The sequence below is a fragment of the Gigantopelta aegis genome, chromosome 1, assembly GCF_016097555.1.
Source record: "Gigantopelta aegis isolate Gae_Host chromosome 1, Gae_host_genome, whole genome shotgun sequence".
Lineage (NCBI taxonomy): Eukaryota > Metazoa > Mollusca > Gastropoda > Neomphalida > Peltospiridae > Gigantopelta > Gigantopelta aegis.
The window spans coordinates 37,815,966-37,841,012 of NC_054699.1; the positions used below are offsets into that span (position 1 = coordinate 37,815,966).

General features: G+C 39.2%; 1 protein-coding gene across 1 annotated transcript in view; it reads right to left on the reverse strand.

The window, feature by feature from the left end:
* Positions 1-596: 596 nt before the first annotated feature.
* LOC121374671 (long-chain-fatty-acid--CoA ligase 4-like) overlaps positions 597-25,047 on the reverse strand; it is a 52,648-nt gene continuing 28,197 nt past the window's right edge. The window contains exons 10-17 of the mRNA XM_041501783.1: positions 23,554-23,618; positions 22,579-22,650; positions 19,285-19,424; positions 15,923-16,095; positions 14,639-14,713; positions 13,064-13,252; positions 11,416-11,691; positions 597-10,198 (exon numbers count right to left, since the gene is read on the reverse strand). Of these exons, the coding sequence (XP_041357717.1) occupies positions 10,044-10,198; positions 11,416-11,691; positions 13,064-13,252; positions 14,639-14,713; positions 15,923-16,095; positions 19,285-19,424; positions 22,579-22,650; positions 23,554-23,618 (1,145 nt within the window). The 3' untranslated portion in view covers positions 597-10,043. The remainder of the gene's footprint in view (positions 10,199-11,415; positions 11,692-13,063; positions 13,253-14,638; positions 14,714-15,922; positions 16,096-19,284; positions 19,425-22,578; positions 22,651-23,553; positions 23,619-25,047) is intronic.

A 25,047-nucleotide genomic window follows, 5' to 3' on the forward strand; every position in this document is an offset into this window, starting at 1 on the left:
TACCCATTGAGCCTTGCAGAGCACTCACTCAGGGTTTGGAGTCGGTATCTGGATTAAAAAGCCCATGCCTCGACTGGGATCCGAACCCAGTATCTACCAGCCTGTTGACCGATGGCCTAACCACGCCGCCACCGAGGCTAGTCAATTCCATATGGAGTAGGGTTATAGTTTTTTTTACGGAAGATGCATAGCTTTTGGCGTCGCATTGTTTACTTACAATTTTGAATATGTTGCCATTGTAACAATATTTGACCAGTCTAAAATTTGCACTAAATACATGTATCAAATATCCACATAGTAATGGGTGTGAAATAACAAAATTAATCGACATACTTTGAAAATAATTCTATGTTCAGTACGGTTATCGCCGTTTGGTGGGGCCACAGTTGTGAGGTGTAAATACTGCTTTTAACAAAACAGGTTGGTTGCCATACAAGGGCTGCAAATCTAGCAACAGTAATACAATATATGGTATTGCAAACATCCCTTACAACATCCATCAAACAGTTGCCTCATTTGATGTTCCAGCCACAGTGAGCGTTTGTCTAGACTTGCCCTATAAACTTCTAATGAACAAAGAGAAACAACACGTTTGATAATTGAAGAAAATGGTGGTTTATTCACAAACTGAAATGAGCACATTATTATTGTCTGTGATTACAATTAACAGTGGTCAAAGGTGTTCGAGATGAACGTAAATATAGCAGTAAGCCCTAAACTGGGCCGCATGGTAGTTCGGACACACACTGGATATGTGGTTTCTAGGTTATAAATGCAAACAGTGAGATACATCTACACATCAAACCGGAATGTCTAATTAAAGTGTATACAGTGCATACAACACCAGACTTCAGCTTAGTCCCATCTAGCTACTGAAACAACAAAATAAAATATTAACACAAAAAAAGAAGGGGAAAAAAAAAATCCACCACCACAAGAACCCTCCCCCCAAAAATCCCACATCCGAACAACACACTTGATGCCTGTGTTAACAAGTTTTTGTTCAACTACATCACTAGAGCATATTGATTTACTAATCATTTGCTATTGGATGTCACACATTTGTTAATTTCGACAGTCTTAGAGAGGAAATGTGCTAAATTTTTCATTAGCAGCAAGGGATCTTTTATATGCACCATCCCACAGACAGGATAGCACATACCACAGCCTTTGATATACCAGTCGTGGTGCACTGGCTGAAACGAGGATACAATGTATTATGTCATGAACATTATGCAGCTTTAAAAAAAGACCTCAGAAGAAAAAGTCTAGTTTACACAAGTTAAGTCTGTTTTATTTGACACCACTAGAGCACAATGATTTACTAATCATCGGCTATTGGATGTCAAACATTTGGTAATTTTGACATGAATCTTACTCTTAGAGAAGAAATCTGCTACATTTTCCCCAATAGTAGCAAGATATCTTTTATATGCACTTTCCCAGACAGGACAGTACATACCATAGCCTTTGATATATCAATCATGGAGCACTGGTAGATAAAACCTAATCAAAGAAAGGGTCCACAGAGGTGAATCAATCATCGTACATTTAGAAATATATACACTGATGTGCTCTATAGAAATGTATGGCTGACATATTTTGAGAGTCGTAATTATTGAAGAAATCTGGTATAGGTCAGTTTGGTATAACAGTGAGACAGCTAAGTTTACCTATCCTGCAATCAGTGAACGCAGGTACATATTGTCAAGATGTGACAGCTAGAATGATTTCTGTATTTCATGTCCATGGCCATATAGGTCATATGACATATGCCTGACAACATCTTTACTTCAAGTTTTTTTTCAATTGCATGCATTTCCCATTATTGGTTTCAATACAGTATGAACCAATATTATATTTATTAACTAAAACTTTTAAGACTTTTGTTTTTTTAATGCAACATTTTAATGTCTTACAAATAGTTAAGTTATGTATTGTGCATAACATCAAACGCAAAAGCCTTGCTAAATTGATGGCACACTAAGTACACGGAAGAACTACAATAAAGATGGTTTTCTGACTCTTCTCGTTAGATTGCAGGATATATAAATGTCCAGTTACTGTCTGAAGATAACAGCTTTATCTTGCTCAGGTTGTATGGAACTGGTACTGGCTCCCACGCACAGCGAGTTTGAACCACTCAATGGGTAGCTGTAAGACCACTGCACACTCATCTCTCTCACTAACCACTAACAACTAACACACTGTCCTGGACAGCTAGCCAAAATAGCTGAGGTGTGTGTCCAGGAGAGTGTACTTGAACCTTAATTGGATATAAACACGAAAATAAGTTGAAATGAAATGAAATGCATCTCAGCAGTTGAAGTGGAATGCAAACAAAATCTCTGAAGTATATAATTTCATAACAGACAGTACTTTGATCAAATTAAAGCCATGAATTTTTAAATTTCAGATAATTGTTTAACTTAAACTATTCTTCCGATTTCTTATTAATGGTTCAACCACAATTCATGCGGAACTCGGTGACTGGCAGTTTTTGTTTTCATACTGGCATGAAGCAAAATAACACTGCTCACACTTTGTTATAACTCACTAATATTTATCAGTTCATACATGTAGTTGCATCACCTTCAATGCTTCAAAACATCTAGGTGGTGAGTTTTCACTGGAATTGCAGATCAGGGTTTGGTCTTAGAATGGAATGCACCTCACTATAAACCAAGATATCAACCGAGAGGCAGGCTAACCACTACCTAAAGCATTCACAAATTTTAACTTATTTTCGTGTTAAGTAGATACTGTAATGGGCACACATACCACAAGCTACTTGGGCTGTCCGTCGAGGACAGTGGGTTAGTGGTTAGTGTTTGTTACAGTGGGTTAGTGGTTAGTGGTTAGTGTTTGTTCGAGGTTGGTGAAAGAGAAGTCAGTGTGGAGGTCTTGCACCTACCTTCACAGTGAGCCATTAAAACTCCTTGTTGGTCGGAAGGAAGGAAATGTTTTACACTCAAGATATTTATTTATGGTTATATGGCGTCGGAGACTCTTGGTGGGGGTCAGTACAAGGGTGGGAACCTTGGATCTACTAACCTCAAGTGTGACTGCTCAACCACTACACCACAGGCCAGTACCACTAATCAAAGCATTCAAATTGACCCATCACCTGCAGTAGTCTCCACTAGAAGTTGTGGTTGTTGTTGTTTTTTGCAATAATTTCAGCTTGGTGTGAAATGAAAAGAAAATGAAATTTGTTTTCAACTGACATTAAAAAAATATATTAATAAAAATAAATAAATAAATTTAAAAATGTACATCAGGGTGTAATTCATAAACTCATTGGTCAAAATATAGTGAACTCCACTTAAAAACACACCATGCGATTTTTAGTTGTTATTGCTATTGGATGTGTGAGGTTCATACAATACACAATAACCCTAACCGTGTGTACACTTTTGGGGTTATTTATTGTCTAACATAATACATTTGTACATCCAGTTACACAAAATTAGTTAATTTTTGGTTTCCTCTTATTATAAGAGTTAACCAGAGCGTTTTTAATGGAGCTCAGTATAATTATACATAAAACAGCAACACCGACCCACAGTGATGAACTTTCCATGAAGAATGAGATTAAACTTTCTGGAGTGTGTTATCCTACCTACAGTACATACAAACATCCTACAAAATGGATCTCCGACTATTTAGAGACAGATTAACAAAAGAATAGATTATTAATCCAATATAGAGTTCCAGGGCTCCAACTTAAGAATTACCAAAGGTAAAACGGTCACGTCACAATTCTGAGCCTGCCTATGGCAATTTTCAACCATTAACTTTTGCAACAATTAAAAAAGTCAAAATCAATCCCTTCAAATGAATGCAATCATTTTTAACCAGCAGTAACACACTTGTATCGCGACTATGGCAATCAGCGCAAGTGCCGTTGTTAAGTTTGAATCCTGGAATTCAGTACTACAGACAATGTAAATACTACATACAGTGAAAGCTGTTTAAACCGGATCATACCGGGGACATAATATTTATCCAGCGTTTAGAGGGTTGAGTTTTAGAATTAGAAAATTCGGGACCATGAAACTTTGCCGTTTTTGACAAGATTCCTGTATGTTCAGAGTCCGGTTTAGACAGGTTTTCCTGTATTAAACTAAGAGCGGAAGAGAGCAAACAATAATATGTGTTAAAACGACTACATGTAAAATGTAACAAAACAATGATATGTAATTTTCAAAATAGTCGCCATAAATAACCACTAAAAATATGTTCAAAAAGCAAGAACAGTGTCACCTGCCATATGGAACAGTCTTTATTTTGTTTAACATCACCACTAGAGCACATAAAAAAAGTAGCTAATTTGTTTTGTTTAACGACACCACTAAAGCACATTGATTTATTAATCACTGGCTGTTGAATATCAAATATTTGGTCATTCTGACATATAGTCTTAGAGAGGAAATCTGCTACAATCTTTTATATTTTTATGTGCACCATCCCACACAGGATAGCACATACCAAGGCCTTCGATATATGAGTAGTGGCGCCCTGGCTGGAATGAGAAATAACCCAATGGGTCTACTGATGGGGATCGATACTAAGCCGAATGCTTATCAGGTGAGCAATATACCACTGAGCTACGGGTACGTCCTGCCCTGCACACATCAAACAGTCTCAGGTAGAAGGGTGCAAGCTGAAACGTGAATCCTGTATTTCATTATTAATTTGCCATAAGGCCAATTAGAAAATCACGTCTTGTCCAGCTCCACCGCCATTTTGGCTAGCCGATTACTTTCAGTACACATCTGACTGCACTCGCTCACAGCGCTCACAGCGCTCACTTCGAACACTGTATAAACATAATTCTAATCTGTAAATACTCTTTTGTTATAGATGCTTATATTGGTCCAAATATGACATTGCTATCTCGGTAGAACTCAATGGGCAATGCTGACCACTGGACCTACCAGTGACAAATAGTATGATTGTGATTTCATATTATTTTATACTTGTTGATAATTGATATTTTTGATGTCTGTGAAAACCACAGAATATCTACACATTTTTCATGATTGTATGAATGTCTAAAATGAGCAAGTTCAATTTTTCTGAAAACACTTCATTATCAAAACGGATACGATGCAACTGAAATTTTGACCAATCACACAAATTGACCGTGACCTCCATTTCAATATGACAGGTCACAAATAAATGTTCCTTATATATTACTCTATAATAAAAACATAACAAAGTCTAACGTACAAAATCAACACTTCAAAATGTGGTTCTCAAATCAACAAGAGCTACAATAAAACAAAATGGTAAAACGGCCACTAAGCCTTAAAAATTGAAACATATACAAGACCGATTGTTTCATATTAATATAATTACATGCAGATGTATACATCACTAGAACCAAAATGTACAATTAATCAATTCAAATTAATGCTAATATCCATGATGTTCATTAATGTGCGTAAGTGTCAATTTGTGATGGCCACTGCTAGTGAAACCACCTCCTATTCACGCATGCACCTATATACACTGCATTCAGAAGATATATAGCCACCTACTTTTCTCAAACAGCCTCCTACTTTCAAAGACACGAACACCCTGTTAGAAATATACACATCACTGCATTCATAAGATGGAGCCATAATAATGACAAAGATACAGAACTCGGTTACAATTATACACATCACCGTAGCACTCGGAAAATACAGTCTCCTACTTTAATTCTCAAACAGTCTCCTAATTTCAAAGATAATCAACATCTTGTCACCAACATTCAACGCACTGCACATGATAAATATGCATGTATCATGGAACAGTTTGTTCAGTGTCGTGCTGCGATTCACTACACACGTTTTAGAGATCGCTACACAATTTGTAAAGTGTCAAACAGCAGTTGCTGATCAATTTTCAATCAATTAACAACTTTTGCTAATCAAAATATAGAAAACTAAATATTCCTTGTATAGATATAGCTGCTTAAAACAAGAGTTCGGGATTTCTGCTAGAGGGTATGGAGGATAAAATTATGTTCCCAAAAATGTTAAAAATTAAAGGACATAATTATTTTTAATTTATTTTTATCATTTTCATCTGTTGTTTTAAAATTTGTCAAATTACTTGAAATTCAGTATCCAATTTGAAAACATTTGTTGTGTTTTTATTACGTACCCTCAAATTATTTTCTGGCAGAAAGCCTGGCATTCTAGTTTCAAAGATAATCCTGACATCCAGTGGCGGATCTGGGGGGGGGGGGGGGGGGGGGGGCGGTTTTAGGTCAGATCACTCCTACATTTTGCAACAAATTAATACTTTCATTTTTTTTTTTTACGTTGGAAGAATACAAGAAATCACTTCAGGAAGGTTTATGGCCACCTGCCACATGTCATTGGAGACGCCACGCCCACCCACCCAATGGATTTTCTGGATCCGCCACCATTATCAGACATTACCTTTTTTCCTGGATCATTTGTACATGGTACATGCTGGTCATGGAAATACTGGAACGTCATGGAATTTACAGAGGTCTTAAAATCTTCTAGGCCTGGGAAGGTACATGTACATACATGTATGGAATTTTTTTTGGTCCATGGAAAATGAAAATCTATTACATTTTCCGCTCCCATTTAAAAATACCACTTGAAAAGATCATTAATTATTATTAGATCATGTTGAAAATTGCAGAGATATCTTTGAAGATCCTCCAAAAGGTAATGGAAAATGCTTTTAATAAGTTAATGGAATTCCCACAATATGGTATATAATGAAGTGCAGGAACCCGGATTTATTATCGCTTTACAAACTTTCTCTTAAAACAAACTTTCTGTTAAGACAGACTCTTAAAACAAACTTTCTGTTAAGACAGACTCTTAAAACAAACTTTGTTAAAACAAACTTTTGGTATAGTCACTAAGTGACATGGAAAATAATTACATACATCCTCTTTGCATAATAGTCCAAAGGGAACAGTCATTTGAAGTTGAGTTTGTGAAAGGGTATGAAGTGAAACACACACAGATCAGTATTAGTGTCATACTTCAGCCTTGCAAACAGTCGTCTGATATTAACACACATTTCTTTCAAAATCTTCTAATCAAAATTAAAAGGGGACAACATACATCTTCTATAAACATTAATTTGTAGAAAACTTGGAATGTTTTCTCTTTCATGAACACTTAACCTGACCTCAAACAAATGGCATATTCCTTGTATTTAAGTAGATTGATCCCAACACCCAATGAGATGGCTTAAAATCTTCCATCCAGTCCTCTGTATTCTGTTCAGGTCACAAGACAGAAGTTTCCTTACTTCGCCTTTGCTGATTTGTTTAAGTCGGGTAAAGTTGAAAATTAAAAACAATTCCACTCAAAATTCATTTTGTAAAGTAGGAGAAGAAAACTTTGCTTCTCGGATTTTAATTTGGAAGAAAATGTTAGAAATTAATATTAGAAACTGAGAAGCAGCTCTAGAAAGTAGTCTGGAAATTAGGCAACTATTAGACTTAAAGTATCAAGACTAATAACAATGCCTACAAATTCAATGTACATGATGTCATTTAAGATTGGAGTCCAGTTAGGTTTTATAAGAACAGACCCAGGCATTGAAATACGTTGAAAACAGTCATTCTGGTTACCAAGGTTACCAAAGATCATGAAAGTCAAGAACGGAGCTTCGTTCTCCACAAAATGTCGTAAAGAAAACCACCACCACCACCTGTATTTTGATCAACGGCCTGCTATTTTAATACAACTTGCACACACAAGTACGACGGGAAAAGTGATATAAATGAAGACAAAGTAGCAACATGCCTGTGAAGGAATGATAATGTGCCTTGTAAACGTGATAAATGGAACACGGAGAGAAGAAATTGTTTATTTAACGACGCACTCGACACATTTTAACTACCGTAATATGGCGTCGGAATATGAGTAGAAACCTGCTGCCGCAATATCATGGGCTACTCTTTTCGATTAGCAGCTAGGGATCTTTTATATGCAACATCCCACAGACAGGATAGCACACACCATGACCTTTGTTACTCCGTTGTGGAGCAATGGCTGGAACCAAAAATAGCCCAGATCCTAGATCAACCAAATATCAAGGGTGCACTTCACCACTGAGTGCATCCTGTCTGTCTAGTGAAGGAATGATGATTGGAATAGTAAACTTGATAATGCTGGAATAGTAAACTTGATAATGTAGATTACCAGAAAAAACCCTAAAAAACATACTGACTTAACTATACTCAGTTTGTCAATATATGACAAAAGTTAAAAACAATAAATATTTCAATGTAAATTATGTTAAGTAGCTAACAGTGTGTGTGACTAGTAGATCACACTGCTAATTAAAAGTCGGTGGTTTAGAAGATTTGTGTTCATTAGTGGACTACGGACTATACAGATCATTTATCACCGTCAGGCACTAACACTCGACATTGTTACAAATCTTAGCCTCAAATCTTGCTGGTATGACTAGGTAAATGTCATTAGTAAATATTTGTCTTCTATTAAAGTTACAGACCCTAACTTTTAACTTGTGAAAGTGAACACGCAGTGTGGTTAATCTACAGACCTGTAGCACATTTGGGTATAGTTATAGAGTGAAGCAAGAGGTACGTGTTTTTTTAACCTTTAGACTACTGGATTAATTTTTGACAAAAACCATGTTGAGTGGGTACAAGTTTATATTTTTTACTAACATATATTCACTTAAATGTTTTATAAATACATAAAATAAAGTTCATATTTGAATCAGTATTATTTTCACGGGTTTTTCTAATTTTTATAATATTTTAGATCAGTTAATGATAATTAAAATTAGGCCAAAAATTGAAAAAGTTGTTTACCTACAGGCATTTGTGGTTAGCTGTCCAGTATTTATTTCCATTATTCCCAATAACAGTGGTTATCTGACCAGAATTTAAAGAAAAACAAAAAAACTGTGGTTCATATCCCAATATTTGGTGATCTTCATTGTTGGTAAAAACAATCGAATTTGTTGTCAAGCTAAAATATTCCAAGGTATTTTTCATTGAAAAATGAAAAACTAAAGCAGCCATACTGTCAGTCAATCTGTTTCCTGTCTAAAATTATTATTTCCGGCGAGTTGGGGAATGCACTGTATACAGTGTACAGTGTACAGTGTGTAGACTGGCATGACGTCAGGCAAGATATGTCACCTGCAGTAGTCAGAAGGTCAAAAACACCAGGATGACCAGAAACACTTCGCATGAAAGGAAATACGGAAATGCATAATCTAAACAATAAAATCTAAGTAATGTTTGTCTTCAATTATTAAAAGCAGCTCTAATGTTTAAAAATACACCGTAGTGTTTAAAAACTAGGGTCCATCACTTTCAATTTTTTACTTTATGGGGTTACTTACCACTACCCAATTGTGTAAAGTTCATTTAAGTAATACAATTGGTGGGCTAGCTCTGGGTGAGCAAAACAATTCGCAAAATTGTCAAATAAACTTTCAAAATTTGTAGAAATGATCAGGTTTTTTTTTTTTAAAGTCAATTTTTACATGAAATTATTTCGCCAAACTTAAATAAAATTCACCAACTGCTTTCAAAATTTGTAACTGGTGAATTTGGTGAATGCCAGAGCAAGCCCCGAATTTGCATAACATTGCATTCCTTTCATAGCATTTGAATAGCAAATGGGCAAGCTGTGAATTTGTTTTTGCATAACCTGTAAATGAAGTTACGCCAATTTTTAATTCTCAGAGGCTAATCAGGGAACACTTTGCTCAGTGTCATGTCTTGATGAGCTACACAAGTTTCAGAGATTGCTACACAAGTTGCAGAGATCGCTACACAATTTGAAAACAGTAAACAATAGTGGCTAATCAAAGACTTTAAAAACAAAATGCTCCCTGCCTGTATATACAACAAGATGTGTAGCTACGACAGCAGCAATATTCGGTGCCAGTCCCGCGCAATGATCATGGTCCTGTTTGCTCCACAATAAAATACACACACAGACGACATGATTCCCGCCAGCACTATACAATGGTTTATTGACACACATTCCCTGGTACATGTTCTCCAGTTACTCCTCGTACAATTTGGCAATCTCGCTCTTGAATTTCTCGTCAATCTTCCTTCTCTTCAGCTTGTATGCATCTGTGACTAGACCCGTTTCTAGCGTCCAGGGCTCCGCACACAGTAACACTTTCTGTGGGATCTCAAACTTGTCTAGCTTGGCTGAAAAACACATTTACAGCTTAACTTTAATATGCAAAGAATACTTCATGCTTATTTGAATTAGACAGGTACTAATGGCAAGTATTTCTGTACACTGACGAATGATCTCAATTCATCTATAATTATATTTAGGGGAAAATAGCTTCTATGCATTTGGCAAAATTTGTCAGAGCCAAGTCCAAGATATTTGTAAATGGAGAATACCATATGAGTGGCCGTTAAGATACCATTTATCGAAAAATCAGTTGTTTTAAAACGTATCTAACAAGCAAAAACTAAGCAAGATAAATCGTATCTGACATGAATGTAGTATTCTATTTCTTACATATCCTCAAAACCAAATAAAAAACACCTTTTCAAACTAAAACCTAAATGTATTTATGGCCCTAGTGCTTGTATTTAACTTGTTAACCACAGACAAGTCAATTAGAGGTAAACTTGTTCATCACAGAGTGATCAATTTTGTTTGGACTTGGTTTTTTTCATTGGATGGAATGACACTGGTGACCCGGTCACAACCTAGGAGCACCAGCCGTATGTCTTTAAATAGTTATCACACATATATGTATTAACAGTATGTGTTATCAAAAATACCAAATGAATTTTTCACCAATAGGAATGCAAGAAAAAAAGAAGTAAAGTTTGTTTTATTTAACGACGCCACTAGAGCACTTTGATTTTTTATTTCATCATCGGCTAACGGATGTGAAACATATGGTCATTCTGACACTGTTTTTTAGAGGAAACCCGCTGTTGCCACATAGGCTACTCTTTTATGACAGGCAGCAAGGGATCTTTTATTTGTGCTTCCCACAGGCAGGACAGCATAAACCATGGCTTTTGTTGAACCAGTTATGGATCACTAGTCGGCGCAAGTGGTTTTACACCTACCCATTGAGCCTTGCGGAGCACTCACTCAGGGTTTGGAGTAGGTATCTGGATTAAAAATTCCATGCCTCGACTGGGATCCGAACCCAGTACCTACCCGCCTGTAGACCGATGGCCTAATCATGATGCCACCAAGGCCAGTAGGAATGCAAGAAAGCAAGTAATTAAAATAAAGCTTGTTCCAAATGAAAATTCCACTTAGTATGAAAGGAAATGTTTTATTTAATGACGTACACATCACATTTTATTTACGGTTATATGGCGTCGGATGTGGCATGGCTCCTTGGACAATGCGAAATGTGAACCACTGCCGCCATTTAAACACTCACACTTTAGTCCATGAGCTGTCAAGATCTTGGTGACCTCCTTGGCGACGTCCTTGCTGGCGCAGAGCTGCGGAAACTCGACACCATTGTGCCCAAGCGAGGCAGCGAGGTTGACGAGGTTCTTCTGGTTGGGGACGACGATGGCGATGGTGTACACCTGGAAGCTGCTGGCACACAGACAGATCTGATCGACGATTGGCGACATCTTGAGAACTGTCTCCACCTTTGACAGCGAGATGTAATCGCCCGTCTGTAGCTTCACCAGGTCCTTCTTACGGTCTGTAATTATAATATTAGAATTATTATTATAGTATGATGTAGTCCATCTGTAGCTTCACCAGCTCCTTCCTGTGGTCTGTAATTATAATATTAGAATTATTATTATAGTATGATGTAGTCCGTCTGTAGCTTCACCAGCTCCTTCCTGGGGTCTGTAATTATAATATTAGAATTATTATTATAGTATGATGTAGTCCGTCTGTAGCTTCACCAGCTCCTTCCTGCGGTCTGTAATTATAATATTAGAATTATTATTATAGTATGATGTAGTCCGTCTGTAGCTTCACCAGCTCCTTACTGGGGTCTGTAATTATAATATTAGAATTATTATTATAGTATGATGTAGTCCGTCTGTAGCTTCACCAGCTCCTTCCTGTGGTCTGTAATTATAATATTAGAATTATTATTATAGTATGATGTAGTCCGTCTGTAGCTTCACCAGCTCCTTCCTGCGGTCTGTAATTATAATATTAGAATTATTATTATAGTATGATGTAGTCCGTCTGTAGCTTCACCAGCTCCTTCCTGCGGTCTGTAATTATAATATTAGAATTATTATTATAGTATGATGTAGTCCGTCTGTAGCTTCACCAGCTCCTTCCTGGGGTCTGTAATTATAATATTAGAATTATTATTATAGTATGATGTAGTCCGTCTGTAGCTTCACCAGCTCCTTCCTGGGGTCTGTAATTATAATATTAGAATTATTATTATAGTATGATGTAGTCCGTCTGTAGCTTCACCAGCTCCTTCCTGCGGTCTGTAATTATAATATTAGAATTATTATTATAGTATGATGTAGTCCGTCTGTAGCTTCACCAGCTCCTTCCTGCGGTCTGTAATTATAATATTAGAATTATTATTATAGTATGATGTAGTCCGTCTGTAGCTTCACCAGCTCCTTCCTGCGGTCTGTCATTATATTATAAATAGATATTATATGAGCTTGTGAGTTGTACTGATTGTAAGAAACAAGTGTCAGGATTCTTGTATTGCCCGAGAGAGAGCAATACATGTCCCCTACTGGGCCCCACAAATTTCTGTATGTTCTAAGTTCAAGAGCCATAACTACATGTATGAGACATGAAAATCAAACTTCATCTGTAACAGTACATGATGAAGCTACACACAAATTTCTGTATGTTCTAAGTTCAAGAGCCATAACTACATGTATGAGACATGAAAATCAAACTTCATCTGTAACAGTACACGATGAAGCTACACACAAAAAGGCACTGTGAAACAAATGGTCTAGAAAACTATGTGACAGATGGACGGACAGATAGAAGGAAGCTGATGAAACCTACACTCTCCTCCAGTTGAACCAGTAGGGAACTACTAAACCACACGTGGAGTAAGGTAGGGAACTCACCAATAATTCTCAGACATCCCTCGTGGTCAAACAGGCCTATATCTCCGGTACAGAAGAAGCGAATTCCATCGATGGTCATGAAGTCCTCTCTCGTCTTGGCATCATTCAAGTAGTAACCCATGGCAACGTTACAGCCTCCAACTAGGATCTCCCCGCGTGGGAATGGTTCGTCCTTGGTGGTGTAATTACCTGTGAAGACAAACAAAACACATCTGATGGTATTTCATTAAAATCATAGCCATTACAAAATATATACACAATAGAGAAGGCAAACTTCAAGCGCATTTTGAGCACTTTTTACTGTAAAATTAAGTTTTCAAGGGATTTTGCGTTCACCATATTCAGCTGGTAACACATGGTCTTATATGTTTCCGTCAGTATTCGTAACAGTTTAAAATATTTGTGATAAAATGACTGACCAGGAAAAACTGTCAATAACATTAGCCGACAAATTTTGGAATTACGAGAAAATTAAATTGAGGAACATAAATTCTAATATTTATTAGTGGAACTATGCAATTCAAGCATTTGGAAAGCTATCTGCCTGTTACAACCCATTACACTCACTGTAACCTAAAAAGTAACCCTAACCCTAACTGCATGTAAATCTAACTCTAACCCTGACCCTACTAACCAAAAAGGGGGGGGGGGGGGGGGGGGGTAACGGTAATTTCGATTAGCGACAGCTCCTATCATTTAGAAAATTTACTAGCTACTTCATATAACATTTAATGTTTTAGAATGTTGTAGTGATATCTGAAACTTGCTCTGTGAATCACGCCGCCATACCAAACACGATGTTCCCTGGGTAACTTTAAATTCTCTGAGGGTTGTAAGAAAATTATCATTCTAATTCACTCTGCATATAATACGAAATTTGATTGGCTATCAAATCCATTTGCGCCAGTAAAATGAGCATTAATGTGTCGGAAATTTGGGTGATTCCCCAAGAGCCTATTTAGATATACATATGCTACTTCTCGCTGTTTAGTTGGGTGTACTTACTTTTAAAGTACCAAAGTTGAATCTTCTTCTGAAGCAAAATGCATGCTGCTCTACATTTTATCATATAAATGCTGTTTATAAGCGTTTGTGGGACGTCGTGTGAGACACTGACTGGAATACGGATGTAACGGCAACTATGATGAATTATGAATCTTCGTTATCGAGCACCAGATGTTGTGAAGAGTATTGGAATAAGTGAAATCGGTAATAATGGTTGGTATAGATGTTAATAAAATACAAAAACGATATTAGGGTCAACAGTTGTATTGCACATAAAAATGTTTTTAAAAATCTCCTTGTGCTATAATTATTTTATAACAATTTTAAAACAGAAAATGCATATATTGAATTGGAATGGGGATAACTATGTTGTATTTGACCATTTGTGGACGTTAATGCCGATTTTAAAATTGCAAATATCCGTTTCAGCCTCCACTCCGCATCGCCGGTGAAACTCAATTTGTGACTGTAAAACCAGCAAGAACGTTTGCTAATGGTCAAATACAACATAGTTATCCCCTAACTAAATCAAAGAGTATTCCATGAAAAAGGGAGACAACAAGGTCCTACCTTCTGGCCAGTCTTGTAGTCTGAATTCTGAACACAACAGTGGAGCACCCACATGGCCCGTGCTCAAATCAGTGGCTACAACAAACCAAATCAACATGCATTAACTATTATTAGCTAACATGTCTCCACATACAAATACTGAACACCTTTTACTTACTTTATGTACCATTTTCAAATACAGTGAATCCTGTCTAAACCGGACCCTCTGTAAACCGGAACTCCCTCAAAACCAGATGCTTTTCATGGTTCCTTTTTAAATATCAGTACAGAATATAATCTCTCTAAACAGGATACTCCTTAATACTTGGTCCCGTAGGCGTCTGGTTTAAAGGAATTTCACTGTATTATGACGGTAACACAAGAAAAATTTAAATACATCAAAGACATCATAATATATCAGAGAAATCATGGTACATTAGAGAAATCACGATAAATTGGAGAAATGTTATTCACTTTCAGAGAAATGGTACATTAGAGAAATCACAATACATTAGAGAAATCATGATACATTAGAGGAATCACGATACATCGGAGAAATTATAGTATATGAAAGAAATCATGATACATTAGAGAAATCACAGTACATTAGAAAAATCATGGTACATCAGACAAATATTACATCAGAGTAATTATGGCACATTAAAGAAATCACAGTACATCAGAGAAATGATGGTATGTGAAAGAAATCACAGTACACCAGACACAGTACATCAGAGAAATGATGGTATGTGAAAGAAATCACAGTACACCAGACACAGTACATCAGAGAAATGATGGTATCTGAAAGACACAGTACATCAGACACAGTACATCAGAGAAATGATGGTATCTGAAAGACACAGTACATCAGACAGGATACACCAGACACACAGTGCATTGGACACATTACACCATACACGGTACACCAGATAAATGAGGAGAAATATTGCTTACCCTCGGAGATGGTCCCCGTCCCGCACGTCTCGATATACGATACACCAGACAAATGATGAGAAATGTTGCTTACCCTCGGAGATGGTTGCCACCCCGCATGTCTCGATACACCAGACAAATGAGGAGAAACGTTGCTTACCCTCGGAGACGGTTCCTGCCCCGCAAGTCTCGATACACCAGACAAATGAGGAGAAATGTTGCTTACCCTCTGACACGGTTCCCGTCCCGCACGTCTCGGTACACGATACACCAGACAAATGAGAAGAAATGTTTCTTACCCTCGGAGACGGTTCCCATCCCACACGTCTCGGTATACGATACACCAGACAAATGAGGAGAAATGTTGCTTACCCTCGGAGACGGTTCCCGCCCCGCACGTCTCGGTGAGTCCATAGCCCTGCTCGACCGGACAACAGAAACAGATGTTCATGAAGCGGTGGGTGGCCTCGGAGAGGGGGGCGCCGCCCGACAGCATCAGTCGAATACGACACCCCAGCAGGCTGCAGATCTTGCTGAACACAAACCTGAAACAACAGACCAGTCAGACACCTTCATATACACTTACTGTAATCAACAAACCACAGATATTACTGAACACAAACCTGAAACAACAGACCGGTCAGACACCTTCATATACACTTACTGTAATCAACAAACCACAGATATTACTGAACACAAACCTGAAACAACAGACCGGTCAGACACCTTCATATACACTTACTGTAATCAACAAACCACAGATATTACTAAACACAAACCTGAAACAACAGACCAGTCAGACACCTTCATATACACTTACTGTAATCAACAAACCACAGATATTACTAAACACAAACCTGAAACAACAGACCGGTCAGACATCTTCATATACACTTTTTTCTCTTTTTTTTACCACAAAAGAACATCAATTTACTGATCGTCAACTATTAGATGTCAAACATGGCAGAAATCTCCTATATAGAGGATACTAGAGTTGACAAAAGTATGAAATCCGAGGCTTGCCGAGGATTTTTATACTTTTATCATGAATGCTGATAAATTATGATATCACAAGACACGAGGGGGTATTTTTTTTTATCATCCATTATCATTCTTTTCATTTGCAACAATTGTAAACAATGTAAGCAATGTGGGTTGAATGTCACTATATTTGGCAGCGGTAACTAGCAGAACGACAGTGACGTGACATCACTAATGATAGGTTTAGCGCTGAAACACACACAGTGACAAAACAAAATAATGTCTTATAATTAAAATTTGACCAATCAAGATTATAAGAAGCGACATCTCCTAGAAGAATAGCAGGAGATATCGTAAATTATAGTGCCAGCGAAATCTCCTACAAAAGCCTTTAATGTATGATAAATCTTTTCATTACCAGCAAGAGATCTTTTATATGCACTTTCCTACAGGCAGGACAGCACATACCACAACCTTTGCTACACCAGCCGTGGCCCACTGGTTAAAAAAAAGAAGAAGGAAATTCAGAGAATGGGTTGACTGAGGGGATTCAATTGTATGAGCGAAGCAGCTCAGGTGAGCGCTGCACTGACTGACCTGGATCGCACCTGTAAACTTAACGTGCCTTGTTTTATGTTCTTGTAACTGTGCCCTTAAGAACGGTGGAAACACCTTCACATATTGTACACGGTTCATACCACGTATTAGAAGGAAAAGAAGAAAAGGAACGTTTATCACCACCTCAGCACATTTTCAAACTATAAATTTAACACACTTTACACAGGGTTCGAAACTCTCCAAAACATATAGTGGCCCAAAAATAATAATGGATGTTGGCAAACCACGAGCAAGATTTTAATGTGGAATACAAATATTAATAGTGGCTCATATGTTATAGCTCTAAAGAAGATAATATTATTTGAGCAACTAAAGCCATTATTTTTTAATATTTAAATCGCCCAAACAGGACATTGGTCGTATTTGGCAACCTGGCCACAGGCCATTTCGAGCCCTGTTAACTGAAGACATGTCACAGCCTAAAGACTGTCGGTGTTTGATGTTAGAGATCACGGGACGGGAACTGAACACTTGTCACAGCCTACAGACGGTCACTGTTTGATGTTATTTTTGTTAGAGATCACGGGACGGGAACTGAAGACATGTCACAGCCTACAGACCGTCAGTGTTTGATGTTAGAGATCACGGGACGGGAACTGAAGACATGCCACAGCCTACAGGCCGTCAGTGTTTGATGTTAGAGATCACGGGACGGGAACTGAAGACATGTCACAGCCTACAGACCGTCAGTGTTTGATGTTACAGATCACGGGACGGGAACTGAAGACATGTCACAGCCTATAGGCCGTCAGTGTTTGATGTTAGAGATCACGGGACGGGAACTGAAGACATGTCACAGCCTACAGACCGTCAGTGTTTGATGTTACAGATCACGGGACGGGAACTGAAGACATGTCACAGCCTACAGACCGTCGGTGTTTGATGTTAGAGATCACGGGACAGGAACTGAAGACACGTCACAGCCTAAAGACTGTCGGTGTTTGATGTTAGAGATCACGGGACGGGAACTGAAGACATGTCACAGCCTATAGGCCATCAATGTTTGATGTTAGAGATCACGGGACGGGAACTGAAGACATGTCACAGCCTATAGGCCGTCAGTGTTTGATGTTACAGATGACGGGACGGGAACTGAAGACATGTCACAGCCTATAGGTCGTCAATGTTTGATGTTAGAGATCACGGGACGGGAACTGAAGACATGTCACAGCCTACAGACCGTCGGTGTTTGACGTTAGAGATCACGGGACGGGAACTGAAGACATGTCACAGCCTACAGACCGTCGGTGTTTGACGTTAGAGATCACGGGACGGGAACTGAAGACATGTCACAGCCTACAGACCGTCGGTGTTTGATGTTAGAGATCACGGGACGGGAACTGAAGACACGTCACAGCCTAAAGACTGTCGGTGTTTGATGTTAGAGATCACGGGACGGGAAATGAAGACACGTCAAAGCCTAAAGATTGTCCGTGTTTGATGTTAGAGATCACGGGACGGAAACTGAAGACACGTCACAGCCTACAGACTGTCAGTGTTTGATGTTAGAGATCACGGGACGGGAACTGAAGACATTTCAAAGCCTAAAGACTGTCAGTGTTTGATGTTAAGAGATCACGGGACGGGAACTGAAGACACGTCACAGCCTAAAGACTGTCGGTGTTTGATGTTAGAGATCACGGGACGGGAACTGAAGACATGTCACAGCCTATAGGCCGTCAATGTTTGATGTTAGAGATCACGGGACGGGAACTGAAGACATGTCACAGCCTATAGGCCGTCAGTGTTTGATGTTACAGATGACGGGACGGGAACTGAAGACATGTCACAGCCTATAGGCCGTCAATGTTTGATGTTAGAGATCACGGGACGGGAACTGAAGACATGTCACAGCCTACAGACCGTCGGTGTTTGACGTTAGAGATCACGGGACGGGAACTGAAGACATGTCACAGCCTACAGACCGTCGGTGTTTGACGTTAGAGATCACGGGACGGGAACTGAAGACATGTCACAGCCTACAGACCGTCGGTGTTTGACGTTAGAGATCACGGGACGGGAACTGAAGACATTTCAAAGCCTAAAGACTGTCAGTGTTTGATGTTAAGAGATCACGGGACGGGAACTGAAGCTCAAACAACTAGCAGACCTGTCTTCAGTAAAGTGTCACATACTTGTTGAGGAGCGGGGTATCATAACCGCCTATTAGTTTCTTCTTCTTGTACTCGTAGGCAAACTCGAAGAAAGCTTTTCCGAACGCGCCTCCGCTGTTAACCTTGTCCATGACCCCTTTGTAAATCCTGTCCATGATCACCTGCAGGTAGACAAGGAAAAGAAACTTGAGTCATAATCAAAGTACAGCTGGGTGGTATATCGTATATACCGTTCGATATCGGTATCATGTCAATAACAATTTACACTACCGAGCAAATTTAAAAATGCAGATATTTTGGTATTGAAAAATGTTATCTTCCATTTAGTAAATAACTAATAATATATCTGACGAACGCAAAATAGCTGAAAGAAGAGAGACGAGGGCCATGTGTATGGAATTTAATTTTATTTGTATGAAATTAGCGGCTGAGGCTTCACTTGAACATGCATTTAAAGCAGAGTATACCGAAAATAACGCTCGATATCTGTATTATATTAATACCAAATACTGTACCAATACAGAGTTAAAATCACCCCCAAAATACCTATACCGAACCTGAAATTTCAAAACCGCCCAGCTCTAAATCACAGATGTTAAAAAATTATGTAATTACCTCCAGACCTTATGGTTTGACACTAGCACATTCAAAACAATTTCTGTGCACGTGAAAAAAATGCTTGCTTCAACATATGCTGATACTACTAATATATTTTACTCAAAATTACTGTAAATTTGACACAGAGTAAATGCTCTGCTACATAATTTAAGGAGAACAGTTTATTGCTCACCATTGGTTTCCAAACCATAAGCACTCATTATCTCACATTTAACAAGCATTCTGAGAGTACTGCACTACTAAAACAATACATGCCCTATACCAGTCCACACAAACTTTCCTCCAAAATCAAGGGACATAACTCTGTTTTGACAGTCCCAGCACACCTACCAATTAACGCCAACACGACCGTCGCATCTTTTCCCTGCACACACCTAATGATTAACGCCAACACGACCGTCACATCTTTTCCCAGCACACACCTAATGATTAACGCCAACACGACCGTCGCATCTTTTCCCAGCACACACCTAATGATTAACGCCAACACGACCGTCGCATCTTTTCCCAGCACACACCTAATGATTAACGCCAACACGACCGTCGCATCTTTTCCCAGCACACACCTAATGATTAACGCCAACACGACCGTCGCATCTTTTCCCAGCACACACCTAATGATTAACGCCAACACGACCGTCGCATCTTTTCCCAGCACACACCTAATGATTAACGCCAACTCGACTGTCGCATCTTTTCCCAGCACACACCTAATGATTAACGCCAACACGACCGTCGCATCTTTTCCCAGCACACACCTAATGATTAACGCCAACACGACCGTCGCATCTTTTCCCAGCACACACCTAATGATTAACGCCAACACGACCGTCGCATCTTTTCCCAGCACACACCTAATGATTAACGCCAACTCGACTGTCGCATCTTTTCCCAGCACACACCTAATGATTAACGCCAACACGACCGTCGCATCTTTTCCCAGCACACACCTACCGATTAATGCTAACACGACTGTCGCATCTTTTCCCTGCACACACCTACTGATTGACACTAACACGACTGTCGCATCTTTTCCCTGCACACACCTACCGATTAATGCCAACACGACTGTCACATCTTTTCCCAGCACACACCTACCGATTAACGCCAACACAACTGTCGCATCTTTTCCCTGCACACACCTACCGATTAACGCCAACACGAGTGTCGCATCTTTTCCCTGCACACACCTACCGATTAACGCCAACATGACTGTCACATCTTTTCTCTGTACACACCTACCAATTAACGCCAACACGACTGTCACATCTTTTCCCTGCACACATCAACCGATTAACGCCAACACGACTGTCACATCTTTTCCCTGCACACACCTACCGACTAATGCTAACAGAACTGTTACATCTTTTCCCTGCACACACCTTCCGACTAATGCTAACACAACTGTTACATCTTTTCCCTGCACACACCTACCGATTAATGCCAACACGAGTGTCGCATCTTTTCCCTGCACACACCTACCGATTAACGCCAACATGACTGTCACATCTTTTCTCTGCACACACCTACCAATTAACGCCAACACGACTGTCACATCTTTTCCCTGCACACATCAACCGATTAACGCCAACACGACTGTCACATCTTTTCCCTGCACACACCTACCGACTAATGCTAACACAACTGTTACATCTTTTCCCTGCACAAACCTTCCGACTAATGCTAACACAACTGTTACATCTTTTCCCTGCACACACCTACCGATTAACGCCAACACGAGTGTCGCATCTTTTCCCTGCACACACCTACCGATTAACGCCAACATGACTGTCACATCTTTTCTCTGTACACACCTACCAATTAACGCCAACACGACTGTCACATCTTTTCCCTGCACACATCAACCGATTAACGCCAACACGACTGTCACATCTTTTCCCTGCACACACCTACCGACTAATGCTAACAGAACTGTTACATCTTTTCCCTGCACACACCTTCCGACTAATGCTAACACAACTGTTACATCTTTTCCCTGCACACACCTACCGATTAATGCCAACACGAGTGTCGCATCTTTTCCCTGCACACACCTACCGATTAACGCCAACATGACTGTCACATCTTTTCTCTGCACACACCTACCAATTAACGCCAACACGACTGTCACATCTTTTCCCTGCACACATCAACCGATTAACGCCAACACGACTGTCACATCTTTTCCCTGCACACATCAACCGATTAATGCCAACACGACTGTCACATCTTTTCCCAGCACACACCTACCGATTAACGCCAACACAACTGTCGCATCTTTTCCCTGCACACACCTACCGATTAACGCCAACACGAGTGTCGCATCTTTTCCCTGCACACACCTACCGATTAACGCCAACATGACTGTCACATCTTTTCTCTGTACACACCTACCAATTAACGCCAACACGACTGTCACATCTTTTCCCTGCACACATCAACCGATTAACGCCAACACGACTGTCACATCTTTTCCCTGCACACACCTACCGACTAATGCTAACACAACTGTTACATCTTTTCCCTGCACACACCTACCAATTAATGCCAACACGACTGTCACATCTTTTCCCAGCGCACACCTAACGATTAACGCCAAGACGACTATTGAGTCTGCGTTAATCAATAGATGTGTGCAAAACATAACATTTTATCAAGGACTGTGCTAAACATTTTGCAGAGCATGTCAGCACTTACCGGCACAGCTGCCATCAGGGTTGGTCGGAGGACCGACACATCGCCTTTACTCCCTCGCTTGATCTTACTCGACTGAAATAAATGAAATAAATGTTGTTTAATGACAACCCAGTACATTTTTAAACCACAGAAAAAAAGAAATATCTGTTTTATTAAACAATGCACTCATTACATTTTAATTATAATGACATTGGACACATGGTTAAGAAGCACAATATAATTAGAGAGGAAACCTGCTGCAACCACTCCATGGGCTACACTTTTCGATTAGCAGCAAGGGATGTTTTATATAAGCTATCCCATACAGGATAGTACATACTACAACCTTTGTTAGACCAGTTGTGAAGCACTGGCTGGATCGAGAAACAGGACAATGAGACCACGGACGAGAATTTTTAACTACAACTATTTTGTGTGATAGAGAGAAAGAGTACTGTCACCAAAAGACCCCAGCATGGGATCTTTTAGATGCATTTCCCATAAACAAGACAGTGCATACCATAAATCTTTTAGCATATAACTGTTGTAGGATACAGGTTAGGAGTGGAATTACTGAAACAAACTATGACACCATCACCACACTTCCAAATGAATAAGCATTCTGAGAGTACTGCTAAAGCAATTTGTCACCTACCAAGCACAACAAATTTTTGTATATCCTAAACTCAAGGGCCACAACTCTGTGAATAATGGGTAAATTGCTATGAAAGTTTATAACAGTACATGATAAAGCTATACACAAAATGTTAGCTGAATATCTTGAGGCAATGTGAAAAGAAAAGTCCAGAAAACTATGTGTGGGACAGACGGATGGACGGATGGAGACGAAACCTACAGTCCCCTCTTTGTACATCTTGAGGTTGCAGCACTAAAACTCTTAAACATGATGTCATGAAAAGCAATCTTTCCTAAAGATTACAAAACCACTGCCGCCACCTCCCTGCTGATATGGGTAATAATGAAGTAATAACGTACCTGGTCCGTTAGGGTGAGTGGAGACGAATATCCAATACACACACCGTGAGCAACACACGAGATCTCTGAAATAAGGAAATGTTTTATTTAATGACGCACTCAACACATTTTATTTACGGTTATATGGCGTCGGACATATGGTGAAGGACCACACAAATATTGAGGGAGGAAACCTGCTGTCACCACTTCATGGGCTACTCTTTACGATTAGCACCAAGGGATCTTTTATATGCACCATCCCATAGACAGGATAGTACATACCACAGCATTTGATATACCAGTCGTGATGCAGTGGCTGGAGCGAGAAATAGCCCAATGAGCACACTGACGGGGATCGATCCCAAACCGACCGCACATCAAGCAAGCACTTTACCACTGGGCTAATCTCACCCCCTCTCTGAAACAAGGGCAGACAATCAGAACTACATTTCACCAACAAGAGAGATCTTCGAAACAAGGGCAGACAATCAGAACCACATTTCACCAACAAGAGAGATCTTCGAAACAAGGGCAGATAATTAAAACTACATTTCACCAACAAGAGAGATCTTCGAAACAAGGGCAGATAATTAAAACTACATTTCACCAACAAGAGAGATCTTCGAAACAAGGGCAGATAATTAAAACTACATGTCACCAACACACCAGATCTCTGAAACAAGGGCAGATAATTAATACTACATGTTACCAACAAACCAGATCTCTGAAACAAGGGCAGATAATTAAAACTACGTTACCAACACACGAGATCTCTGAAACAAGGGCAGATAATTAAAACTACATGTTACCAACACACCAATCTCTGAAACAAGGGCAGATAATTAAAACTACGTTACCAACACACCAGATCTCTGAAACAAGGGCAGATAATTAAAACTACATGTTACCAACACACGAGATCTCTGAAACAAGGGCAGATAATTAAAACTACATGTTACCAACACACGAGATCTCTGAAACAAGGGCAGATAATTAAAACTACGTTACCAACACACAAGATCTCTGAAACAAGGGCAGATAATTAAAACTACATGTCACCAACACACGAGATCTCTGAAACAAGGGCAGATAATTAAAACTACATGTTACCAACACACCAGATCTCTGAAACAAGGGCAGATAATTAAAACTACATGTTACCAACACACAAGATCTCTGAAACAAGGGCAGATAATTAAAACTACATGTTGCCGTCACACGAGATCTCTGAAACAAGGGCAGATAATTAAAACTACATGTTACCAACACACAAGATCTCTGAAACAAGGGCAGATAATTAAAACTACATTTCATAAACAAGAGAGATCTTCGAAACAAGGGCAGATAATTAAAACTACATGTCACCAACACACGAGATCTCTGAAACAAGGACAGATAATTAAAACTACATGTTACCACCACACAAGATCTCTGAAACAAGGGCAGATAATTAATACTACATGTTACCAAAACACGAGATCTCTGAAACAAGGGCAGATAATTAAAACTACATGT